General features: G+C 44.9%; 1 protein-coding gene across 2 annotated transcripts in view; it reads left to right on the forward strand.

The window, feature by feature from the left end:
- adprhl1 (ADP-ribosylhydrolase like 1) overlaps positions 1-12,359 on the forward strand; it is a 52,868-nt gene that overhangs the window by 23,719 nt on the left and 16,790 nt on the right. For both annotated transcript variants that reach the window (XM_062975442.1, XM_008107023.3), the window contains exon 6: positions 8,533-8,665. In XM_062975442.1, the coding sequence (XP_062831512.1) occupies positions 8,533-8,665 (133 nt within the window). The remainder of the gene's footprint in view (positions 1-8,532; positions 8,666-12,359) is intronic.

Genomic DNA, 12,359 nt, shown 5'->3' on the forward strand with positions numbered 1-12,359 from the left:
GAGTAGACCAGTTCCGTTCCGTAGATCAAAGCCAGAAGCAGACGTTTGTAGTTTTTCCAAGTCCAAGAAGGGGGGGAAGACAAGCCGTGGTCAGTTCAGTCCGAGTTCTCAAAGCAGGAGATGGCGTCCGTCAAGAAGACGACGGAGGGTCAAGCTAATAAGAGTAAGCACAGGTTTGCACAAACAAATGCCCACACAATCCCTCCCGCCGTCTGACCCTGGATTCCAATCAACTTACGTCACAGCACAGGAAAGCACACAAGTCTTCAGGGAAGCGTCCCACACACACACGGATCCCAAGCGTTTGCCCAGATTACCTTGCCCAACGCAATTTGCAATTGCTCCCAAGCCCCATTTTATGCCAGTTACAAATCTTCATCACTGTCAGCTGTCCTCCTTAACCCGGGCGTTTCCTCATCACTTTCCTCGTCAGAGCTGGAACACCTCTGACTACGCCCAACAGCATCTCCAGCTGTGGATCCCGTCCCATCCCTCCAGCTAAACCATGGGTCTAATCCTGAAGGTCCCCATTCATCTTCTGTCCCATCATGACCAGTGGCACCCACTTCCTCCCTTACCCGAGTCCAATCCATCTCATCCTCCTCTGAGCTAACCAGCCCCTCCTCCATTCTCTCCGTAAACCCTTCGAAAGACTCCTCGTCAGAAGGTGCTGCAAATATGTCTCGCAGTCTTTTTCTCTCTCGCTCCTCGAGAGTATCTGACTCTCGAGGAGTCTTACGCCCACGTCTGTCAGTAACAGAGCCATGAGGCTCAATCATAACACTATCCCCTCTCACAAAGGCCTCCTCCCCCGATGGCGGAGAAGTGGCAGTGATACCCTCCGCTATAGCACCACGACGACTAGAGGTATCAAGTTTCAACAGCGAACGATGAAAGACTGGATGGACCTTTAAACTAGACGGTAAACGCAAACGAAACGCAACAGAAGAAATCTTTTTAACGATAGGAAAGGGACCCAAATACCGAGGCGCAAACTTTCCCCCAGCCTGTTTAATATGTTTGGAAGATAACCACACCAAATCCCCTTCTTCCAACTCCTCCCCTGCCTGCCTGTGGCGGTCAGCCTGAGTCTTCTGCGTTGCCTTAGCTTCCAACAGTAAGCGACGGGCAACATCATGCAATGCAGCCATTTCCGAAGAGCGGTACACAGGGTCCGAAGAGACCACATTGGTCGACGGCGCCACACCTCCCCGTGGGTGAAAACCATAAGTTAGCTCAAATGGCGTATGCTGACTAGACGTGTGCACCGCATTGTTGTAAGCAAATTCCGCCACCGGTAACCACTTTACCCAAGCCGTGGGTTGATCTAAACAAAAACAACGCAGATACTGCTCTAAGAGCCCATTAACCCGTTCCGACTGTCCATCCGTTTGCGGATGGAAAGCTGAAGACACGTTTAACTTAGTCCCCAAACACTCATGGAAGTGTTTCCAAAAGCGTGACACAAATTGCGGAGCCCTATCTGAAATAATCACCTCGGGTGCTCCGTGCAAACGATAGATGTGCTTTGTAAATAGTAAGGCCAACGTAGGGGCCGCCGGAATGGTTGAACAAGGAATAAAATGAGCCAGTTTACTAAATAAATCCACCACCACCCAAATACAAGTATAACCCCCAGACTTAGGCAAATCTGAAATAAAATCCATGGAAATGATTTGCCATGGCCTCTCCGGAACAGGTAAAGACGATAACAACCCTCTAGGGCGCCCAACAGGCGTCTTACTCTGCTGACAAACGGCGCAGCTGTCACAAAAGCGCAGAATGTCTTGCCGCATCTTTGGCCACCAGTAGCTCCTGGTGATAAGCTGTACGGTCTTGAACCTGCCAAAGTGCCCAGCCATGGGTTCGTCATGGTGGGCTCTAATCACCTCCAACCTGAGGGTCCCCACTGGTACGTAAACCTGCCCCCTACGCACCAATACCCCGTCTTGATCCTGGAGATGCGGCAGTATGGTACGGTTACCTGCAGAGAGCAGCATCAGTTGCTCCTGAGTCCACACATCATCCTTCTGAGCCTCAAGGATCTGGTCATGTAACCCAAGCTCATTATCTACAACACACAGAGAGGCAGTAGGCAAGATGGTCTGACATACTACCTGCTCATTGGTCTTAAATTCCGGCTTGCGGGATAAAGCATCGGCCCGCAAGTTTGCCTTCCCCTCCACGAACTGCACCTTGAAGTTAAACCTGGAGAAAAACAAAGCCCAGCGGATTTGACGCTGGTTTAACTTCTTTGCTGTTTGCAAGTGCTCTAAGTTCTTGTGATCAGATCTGACCACGATCTGGTGCCGTGCCCCTTCAAGCCAGTGCCGCCACACCTCAAACGCCACCTTAATCGCCAACAACTCCTTCTCCCATATGGTATAGTTCTGCTCGAAGGGTGTTAGTTGCCGCGAGTAAAATCCACAGGGACGCAAGGTCCCTGAGGAATCCTTCTGAGACAATACAGCCCCCAACGCGTAGCTAGAAGCGTCCGCTTCTACCACGAACGGTCTGTCAACATCAGGATGGGTTAGTATGTTGTCCGATTGAAAACTAGACTTTAGTTGTAAAAACGCCTCGTGAGCTTCCCGCCCCCACACAAATGGCTGTTTCTTGCGCAGAAGCTGCGTCAAAGGTACCGTGAGCTTTGCAAAATTCGGAATAAACTCCCGGTAGTAATTAGCGAAACCCAAGAACCTTTGTACATCCTTCTTAGTCTTCAGCTCCTGCCATGAGTTGACGGCGTCAACCTTATGTGGGTCCATTTTAAGTTCCCTACCTGACACTACATGACCTAGGAACTCCACTTCAGGCACATGAAAGACGCACTTGGAAGCCTTGGCGAAAAGCCCATTAGCCCGCAGTCGGTGCAGAACCTGCTTGACATGTTGACGATGTTCTTTCTCGTCCTTAGAAAAAATCAAGATATCATCCAAATAAATCACTAAAAATTGGTCAATTAGGTCCCTGAACACATCGTTCATGAACCTCTGGAATACCGCAGGAGCATTACAAAGCCCAAAAGGCATGACTCGGAACTCGTGGCATCCGAAACACGTGTTAAATGCCGTCTTCCATTCATCCCCTTCCCGTATACGGATTAAGTTATAGGCCCCCCGCAGGTCAAGCTTGGTAAAGACCTTAGCCCCTTGCACCCTTGATAACAGTTCCGAGATTAAAGGGAGCGGGTACCTATCCCGAATGGTGTATTTGTTTAGGATCCGATAGTCACAGACCAGCCTAAGTTCCCCAGTCTTTTTGGCTACAAAGAATACTGGTGCCGCAGTTGGAGAACTAGATGGGCGAATAAACCCCTTGGCTAAATTTTCATCTAGAAACTCCCGCAAAGCTTGCCTTTCCGGTACAGTCAAGGCATACAGCCTCCCTGCTGGCAGTTTCGCACCTTCTGCCAACTTGATGGCGCAATCATATGGCCTGTGCGGTGGTAATTTGTCCGCTTCTCTTTTACAAAATACATCCGAGAACTCCCCATACTCGGCAGGCACTCCCTCCATATCAGAATGAGTAACATTTAGAGTGCAACAATCCTGCCTCTTTAAGATCACTTTACGTGTTGCCCAATCTACTTGTGGGTTTACTACAGCTAGCCAATCCATCCCCAGGATCACATCATATCTAGGCAAGCTCGTAATATCCCACACAAACGTTCCCGTTACTCCCTGCACCTCCCACGTTACTGCTGAGGTTTCATGGTTAACCACCCCAGTCTCCAGCAGTCTCCCATCTGCTCCTTCCACCCACACGTCGCATGCCTTGCGCACTCTAGGAATGCCATGCTTCTTAGCAAACTCAATATCTACATAGGAGACCGTAGCCCCTGAGTCCAGCAGTGCCAAAGTAGAAACAAGTTCCCTTCCCCCAACAGATAATGTAATGGGTACGAAAACATGCTTCCTCCCCTCAGTTGACTGCTTGAGGAGCCCTAGTGCGTTGGACTCACGTCGCACTAGGGCTGGCCTTTTCCCGAAAGCTGGGAAGGTTTCACATTACAATCTTTGGCAAAATGCCCAGCATTCCCACAGTACAAACACAAGCCCAGCTGCCTCCTACGGCTCTTTTCCTCTGTAGACAGCTTTTTAAAGACCCCAAGCTCCATGGGCTCTTTCCCCATCACCACAGGTGCCCTGGTTACATGCATGGGTGGCGCACACATTGCTTTTGAGTGTTTACGAGCCTCGAACCTTGCGTCTAAACGCAGCACCTTAGCTACTAAGGCGTCCCAGCTTTCAGCCGGCTCCAAGCGTGCTAATTCATCTTGGAGCATATCACTTAACCCGGCAGTAAATAAAAGCATGAATGCATTTTCCCCCCAATCCAGCTGGTGGCGATACAGGTTAAACTTATTTAAGTAATCCAAAACAGTCCCCTTTCCCTGTTTCAACCGATACAGAGCCCACCCAGCGTTCTCCGTGCGGAGAGGATCCCCAAAAGTATCAGTTAACAACTTTTTGAAATTATTCAAATTGTCCTTGACTGGGTCATTTCCCAAAATTAAATTAGTGGCCCATTGTCCTGCGGGACCGGTCAACAAACTCAAAATAAAGGCCACCTTGCTAGTGTCTGTAGGAAAAGCATGAGCACTGAGCTGAGAAAAATAAAGCTCCACTTGTCCCAAAAAGGTTGGCAACTTGCACCTGGTTCCGTCAAAGCGTTCAGGAGTCAAAACATGTCCTTTCACAGCCTGAGCTGTTTGGCTAACGGTAAAAGCCGTTTGCAATTGGTCTACTTTGGCCCGTAACTCATCCATCGTCTTCCTGACGGGTTTATTGCTGCAATAAACTTTTTATGGGCGTTGGGCAATCTGTCAAGGACAGAACGCCACAAGATTCAAAGTAACAGAGTTTATTAGATTACAGAACTCAAAAATGCCCGTAAAACACAAGGGCCAGGCAGTTTTTGCCTTTAGGAGCAAAAAGGGGCAAAAGTAAATGTTCAAAAGATAAACCGGATTAAACCGGAGTTTAATCCGGGTAAAAACAAACTGCTTGCGTCAGCCTGGGTATAAACGAAACGAAAGCCAAGGAACAAAAGATACAAAGAATGCAACTAATTGGCAGCAGATTCCTCTCTGCTGCCAACACTGTGCTTAGAGTAACTTGCGTCGCTCCCCCACACACACAGCAAACAGGATCTCCAACACGAGTAAAACAGCCAAGGATTGTAGCAGTTGAGTAGACCAGTTCCGTTCCGTAGATCAAAGCCAGAAGCAGACGTTTGTAGTTTTTCCAAGTCCAAGAAGGGGGGGAAGACAAGCCGTGGTCAGTTCAGTCCGAGTTCTCAAAGCAGGAGATGGCGTCCGTCAAGAAGACGACGGAGGGTCAAGCTAATAAGAGTAAGCACAGGTTTGCACAAACAAATGCCCACACAATCCCTCCCGCCGTCTGACCCTGGATTCCAATCAACTTACGTCACAGCACAGGAAAGCACACAAGTCTTCAGGGAAGCGTCCCACACACACACGGATCCCAAGCGTTTGCCCAGATTACCTTGCCCAACGCAATTTGCAATTGCTCCCAAGCCCCATTTTATGCCAGTTACAAATCTTCATCACTGTCAGCTGTCCTCCTTAACCCGGGCGTTTCCTCATCACTTTCCTCGTCAGAGCTGGAACACCTCTGACTACGCCCAACAGCATCTCCAGCTGTGGATCCCGTCCCATCCCTCCAGCTAAACCATGGGTCTAATCCTGAAGGTCCCCATTCATCTTCTGTCCCATCATGACCAGTGGCACCCACTTCCTCCCTTACCCGAGTCCAATCCATCTCATCCTCCTCTGAGCTAACCAGCCCCTCCTCCATTCTCTCCGTAAACCCTTCGAAAGACTCCTCGTCAGAAGGTGCTGCAAATATGTCTCGCAGTCTTTTTCTCTCTCGCTCCTCGAGAGTATCTGACTCTCGAGGAGTCTTACGCCCACGTCTGTCAGTAACAGAGCCATGAGGCTCAATCATAACATTAGGTGCCTCCTCTTATATTAGGGTCGGCTTATACTCGAGTATATACGGTATGTTGAACTGGTTGAAACTCTATAAGATATTCATTGAAAAACTATAGCAAAATGTGTTGGAGGATGTCCCATAAAAACAATGTTTTTTTTGCAGTTTAATACACTTTTTCCATGTTTTTATGATAGAACCAATTAGGAAATAACATTTATGATCCAGGGACAAAAATCGTGTTACGTGGTGTACTAGAACCACTCTGATTCAAATGCTTATTTTAGAATATAATAGAATACCTTTATTGTCACTGTACAAAAGTTACACCTCTAGCATAAAAACTATCTCTCAGGCCCCTTCCACACATCAGTATAAAATCCACATTGAACTGAATTATATGGCCGTGTGGACTCAGATAATCCAGCTCAAAGCAGATATTGTGCATTATCTGCCTTGATACTCTGGGTAATATGGCTGTGTGGAAAGGCTCTAAGCCTGTTTGTCCTTGTCTTTGTCACCCTGTACTGTCTACTAGGAAGTAACAATTTTTTTAAAAGGAATATGCTAGGTGAAATGGATCCTTAAGAATGTTCTTTCTTAAAGCTGCAGGACTCATAAAGTTCTTCCAAAGAGGCGAGAGGGTGACCAATGATTCTCTGTGCAATACTGGTGACCCTTTGAAGTGCCTTCCTATCTGCCACTGTGCAGTTACCAAACCATGCGCAGATGCAGTAGGTTAGGACATGGTATGAAGTCCCAGTAAGGAAAGCAATTGCTGGCAATTGTTTGGAAAAAAATATCAAAATAGATGTGACTGATGATATCATGAATGTACTTCAAGAGAAAGATGTTATTAATATTCAGAGTGGCTTTCTTATTTATTTTGGGAACATTAATTGCACTGAGTGCTTTTTCTTTTGGCTATGTCATGCTTTGAAAATTACACCTTTTATAGATGTGTTATACATCTCCTGCATAAACAGTAAAACAAAAGCTATATGTAGAGTTTGTGCTCAAGATCCTGATGTTATAACTGTACATGAAAAGAAATGTTAAGTCTATACAGCATGCAAGAGATGTCCAGTGGGTGCAGGAGACAGGAGCATTCAGATTAAAAATCATTGATCTGCTGGACCTCTCTTCTTCTCCAATTCTTTAATGAATGTATTTTTTGTTCAATTGATGAAAATGTTTGCCAAAAGCAATAATAACACACAGCTCTCTTCCAAGGAAGTAATTTATGTGAATCTAATTAATTTAATTTAACCTAATCCAGTTATTTAATTTAAAGCCTGAGTTTATTTTGAGAATATCTAGGCATGATGCAGAAGGGTAAATCTATAAAGATTACTTTTGCAAAAAAAAAAACAAACTCTCTAACTCTGTTAATTTCAGCATGCATTCCATCCGTTAGCAAACATGGCAAAATTCATTTTGTAAAGTCTGCATGGTTTTTCAGTTTTTTATACATGCCTTCTCTACACATTTAATATTTTCCTGCACCGATGCATTGTTTTCTGCCCATTGAGCAGACATTTCTGCCCAAATTTATGTACATTTGGGGGTATATTTTTCATTCATGTACGGGTTTTTTTTATGTTGCCAAGTAATCTGCAAAATTCTAAAAATTGTGTGCTTTGGTAAGAAAGTTCAGTCGTGTTCGAAATTTTCCAGATACAAAAATGGTAGATCTCTGTAAAAAAGCAGACCTGAGGGATTTATCCTATATCTGTAGCCATAATTGGCATATCAGTAATACAAAAGTAGCAAATGAAATCATTACAATCTTGAGCTAAGGTGATGGAGTCCTCATTTGATAACAGCCCTATCATTGGGTGGAATGACACACCACCTCAAATAGCATTATGTGTAGGGGCAGCAAGATGTTTATTACCAACTTTCATGACCATTGAATGAATGCTGTCAGATTTCAGGAAAATTGTGGAATTTTCTACTTCATGTATCAGAATAACTTGATTAACCTTGGACATTTTTTGTCTTGGGTTCAACAAGCATCACCATTTGCTGCTGTGTTTCAGGTAGCAAAGGTTTGGATCTAGTCAGGTGTCTCAGCTTGGTATTCAAGAGATAAGTTGTGTCAAAGTTGTCAAAACTTGTTCTAGCTTTATTATTTATTTACCCTATTTATACCCCGCTTTTCTCTACTCCGTTCCTTAGTCATTGCACATATTCCACATCTATTACTGCACTGCGCGATTATCCCAAAGCCTGATCCCAAAGCCAGGTTTTTACTTTCCTTCTGAAGGCTAGGAAGGAGGGGGGGGGGGGTGATCTAATGTTGATAGGGAGGGAGCCACCACTGAGAAGGCCCCGTCTCTCGTTCCAGCCAGCAGGGCCTCCCCAGATCATCTTCATCTTCATCTTTAATAGTGATTGCATATGCAAAAAATAAAAAGTGATTTAATACAGTTCAAAACATTTTAAACAATAGAATACATACATATGGAAGTGCACTTTATGTTGTATTTTTGTATGATGCTGAATGTTATGCATGCATTGGTTTGCATTGCCAGTGAAGTCACCCAAGGAAGCTTGTTAATTATCTATTTAGACTTACAGGAGATGGAGTTCAGAAGGTCGTGGAGGAAGGAGAGGTCATGATGCTCCAATGATTGCATATGATGCTCTCTTGGGATGTGGTACTGACTGGACAGAGCTCTGCAACCGAGCCATGTTCCACGGGGGTGAGTAATGGGCCCTTCATTATACAGCCATCTACCGGGATTAGGGCACAGGACACCTACAGAACTGGGGTAATTTCAAATTAAAATGATACTTTTTAACCTGAAAAAACACATCTCTAGAAATCACTAGGGTCCTGTCTATGCAGCTTTGAGGCAATTCAGATTGCAGTGTGCATTTAAGAATATACAGCAAATTAAAAAAAGTTGCAGGAAAGACTGACTTAAGCCAAATAATGCATATAGCAGATGCCAGTGTATCCCAAATTTAGGGTGAAATGAGCTCAGCAAAATATGGATTGTAGACACCTGCTCCAGAACTGGCTCAAGAAATGGGAAAAAAGCCCTGCAGAGCAGTTTGAGATCAGTTTCTATAGTCTCAAACCAGTTTCAGACCTGTCAATCTAATCACCCATACAACTAAACTGGTTTCTCTCAAATCAGTTCAATGCTGTATTATACTGTCAGTGTAAATGTGCCCTACATCCTCTAATGCAGGGGTCCTCAAACATTTAAATAAGTATTAGGTTCATAGTCCCCCAGATCACTGAATTAATCCCTATGCACACTGCACATATCTTATTTATAGTGCAAAAAAACATAAAAAAGAAAGACAGTATTTAAAATGAAGAACAATTTTAGTCAACATAAACTTACCAGTACAGTAGAGTCTCACTTATCCAACATAAACAGGCCGGCAGAACGTTGGATAAGCGAATATGTTGGATAATAAGGAGAGATTAAGAAAAAGCCTATTAAACATCAAAATAGGTTATGATTTTACAAATTAAGCACCAAAACATCATGTTATACAACAAATTTGACAGAAAAAGTAGTTCATTACATATTAATGCTCTGTAGTAATTACTGTATTTACGAATTTAGCACCAAAATATCACAATGCATTGAAAACATTGACTACAAAAATGTGTTGGATAATCCAGAATGTTGGATAAGTGAGACTCTACTGTACTTCAATGGGAAGTGTGGGCCTGCTTTTGGCTGATGAGACAATCACATTTATTAGTAGTTTTGTTGTTGTTGTTGTTGTGTGCCTTCAAGTCATTTCAGACTTAGAGTGACCATGGGAGCCAGGAAAATGACCTTGGAGGCCCACATCCATCCTGAGAGCCTTAGTTTGGAAACCCCTGCTCTAGTGCATCTCTATGGGTCATAAAATGGCATCCGCCATGCAGTGGTTCTCAACTTGTGGGTCCCCAGGTATTTTGACTTACAACTCCCAGAAATCCCAGCCTCTTTACCAGCTGTTAGTATTTATGGAGGTTGAAGGCCAAAACATCTGGGGACCCACAGGTTGAGAACCACTGATCTATAGGAATCTTGCAGTCCTCCAGTGCAACTTTATAGTCGACGTCTGGTAGAATGGCATTTTCCTACAAGTTTCCTATATAAAACACAAATTTTGTGCAAAAATAGAAACATTTCCACACAAAAGCAGGGTTCTACATGTTTAAAACCCCAACATATGCTTTTACGTCAGAATAATCATGAACAGCCCTGGAAAACTGCAGTTTTTGAGGACTTTCTTGCCTACCAGACTAAAATTTACAGATTCATATCCTTATTTAACGTAGCTAATTTGCCACAATCAAACATAAAAGCTATCTATTTTATATAGAAATTGTTCAGTGAGTACAAGGATTACAAATGTTATACCATTAACCCCGCAATTTTTTGGGTTTAATTTTTATAGCTATGGCCCCATCTACACTGCCATATACTGCTGTTTGAGTGTAGACTCATAAAATGCAGTTCAATGCAGTTCATATGCATTATATGCAGGCCTGTAACTGGTGTGTGTGTGTGTGTATTAAGGGTTCAAACCCCCCCCCCCCCAAATTTTCAGGTTAAAAAAAACCTGCCTTTCTCATGAATTTTAACTGGTTAACCAAATCCCCATGCTAAGTCTATGAGATTCAAAAAATTAAGAGTCCCTCCAGAACTGCAAGCACTAGCTCGAGCAAATATTGACAGGCCTGTAGCAGGGGGGAGGGGGAGGGGTGTTAGGGGTTCAACCCCCCCTCCCAAAATTTTCAACCCCTCACCCGAATTTTTTTTCTGGCTACAGCCCTGATTATATGTGTTGTCAAAGGCTTTCATAGCCAGAATCACTGGGTTGCTGTGAATTTTCCGGGCTTTATGGCCATGTTCCAGAAGCATTCTCTTTTGATGTTTCACTCATATCTATGGCAGACATCCTCAGAGGTTGTGAGGTCTGTTGGAACTTAAGCAAGCGGGGTTTATATATCTGAGGAAGGTCCAGGGTGGGAGAAAGAACTCTTGTCTGATTGAGGCAAGTGTGAATGGTGCAGCTGGCCACCTTGATTAGCACTGAATGGCCTTGCAGCTTCAAAGCCTGGCTGCTTACTGCCTGGGGGACTCCTTTGTTGAGAGGTGTTATTAGAATTTATTCAAATGGCCAAGCTATCTAATGGTATCCAGGGAGGAAATACGGTAATGAAGGGTTTGTTAAAAAATGAAGGCTGGCATTTTAATATATAGAAAGGAGTATTTCTAGTATGGAGTCTCCAATAGCTCAGTGTGTTAAAACGCTGAGCTGCTGAACTTGCAGACCAAAAGGTCCCAGGTTCAAACCCGGGGAGTGGAGTGAGTGCCTGCTGTTAGCTCCAGCTTCTGCCAACCTAGCAGTTCGAAAACATGCAAATGTGAGTAGATTAATAGGTACCGCTCTGGTGAGAAGGTAACGGTTTTCCATGCAGTCATGCCGGCCACATGACCTTGGAAGTGTCTACGGACAACACCGGCTCTTCGGCATAGAAATGGAGATGAGCACCAACCCCCAGAGTCGGACACGACTGGACTTAACATCAGGGGACTCCTTTACCTTACCTTATTTCTAGTATTCCTGGGGCAGGAAGAAGTCAGGCTTTGAAACTGCAAGGCCATTCATGCTAATCAAGGTGGCCAGTTGCACCATTCACACTTGCCTCAAACAGACAAGAGCTCTTTCTCCCATCCTGGACCTTCCACAGATATATAAACCTCACTTGCCTAGTTTCCAACAGATCTCACAATTTCTGAGAATGCCTGCCACAGATGTAGACAAAACGTCAGGAGAGAATGCTTCTGGGACATGGCCATACAGCCCGGAAAACTCACAGCAACCCAATCTACATTATAGTTTCAAATTGCATTATATGGCACTGTAGATGGGGCCTTTAAATAATATGGTTTCACTATGAATCTCAAATTAGGAATGGCTTGAAGCTTGCAACAACTAGTGCATAGACAGAATGGTAGATAATGCTATTCTCACAGTTGTTTCACCTTGCATTTCTCTGGATCCCAATCAGGGCCGGCCGGAGATATTTTTAAATGTTAAGCGGGGGTGCTAAAAAGCGCCCCCGCCACCGGCCCCGCCTCCCACGCCCTGGCCCCGCCTCCCACGCTGCGTGGGAGGCGGGGCCAGGGCGAATAGTGCTGGGGGTGGGGCCAGAGTTGGCCCCGCCCCCCGTCCAGCGTGCCCTGGCCGCGACCAGGAAGTAAGGGCAAAATGGCCTATCTGTGCTGTGCGCATGCGCACAGCACAGATAGGCCATTTGGCCCTTAGTCTACAAACTAAGGGCAAAAAGGCCTATCTGGCTGTGCGCATGCGCACTGCCAGATAGGCCATTTTGCCCTTAGTTTGTTGACTAAGGGCGAAATGGCCTAGCTG

Source organism: Anolis carolinensis, chromosome 3 (genome assembly GCF_035594765.1).
Source record: "Anolis carolinensis isolate JA03-04 chromosome 3, rAnoCar3.1.pri, whole genome shotgun sequence".
NCBI classification, from domain to species: domain Eukaryota; kingdom Metazoa; phylum Chordata; class Lepidosauria; order Squamata; family Dactyloidae; genus Anolis; species Anolis carolinensis.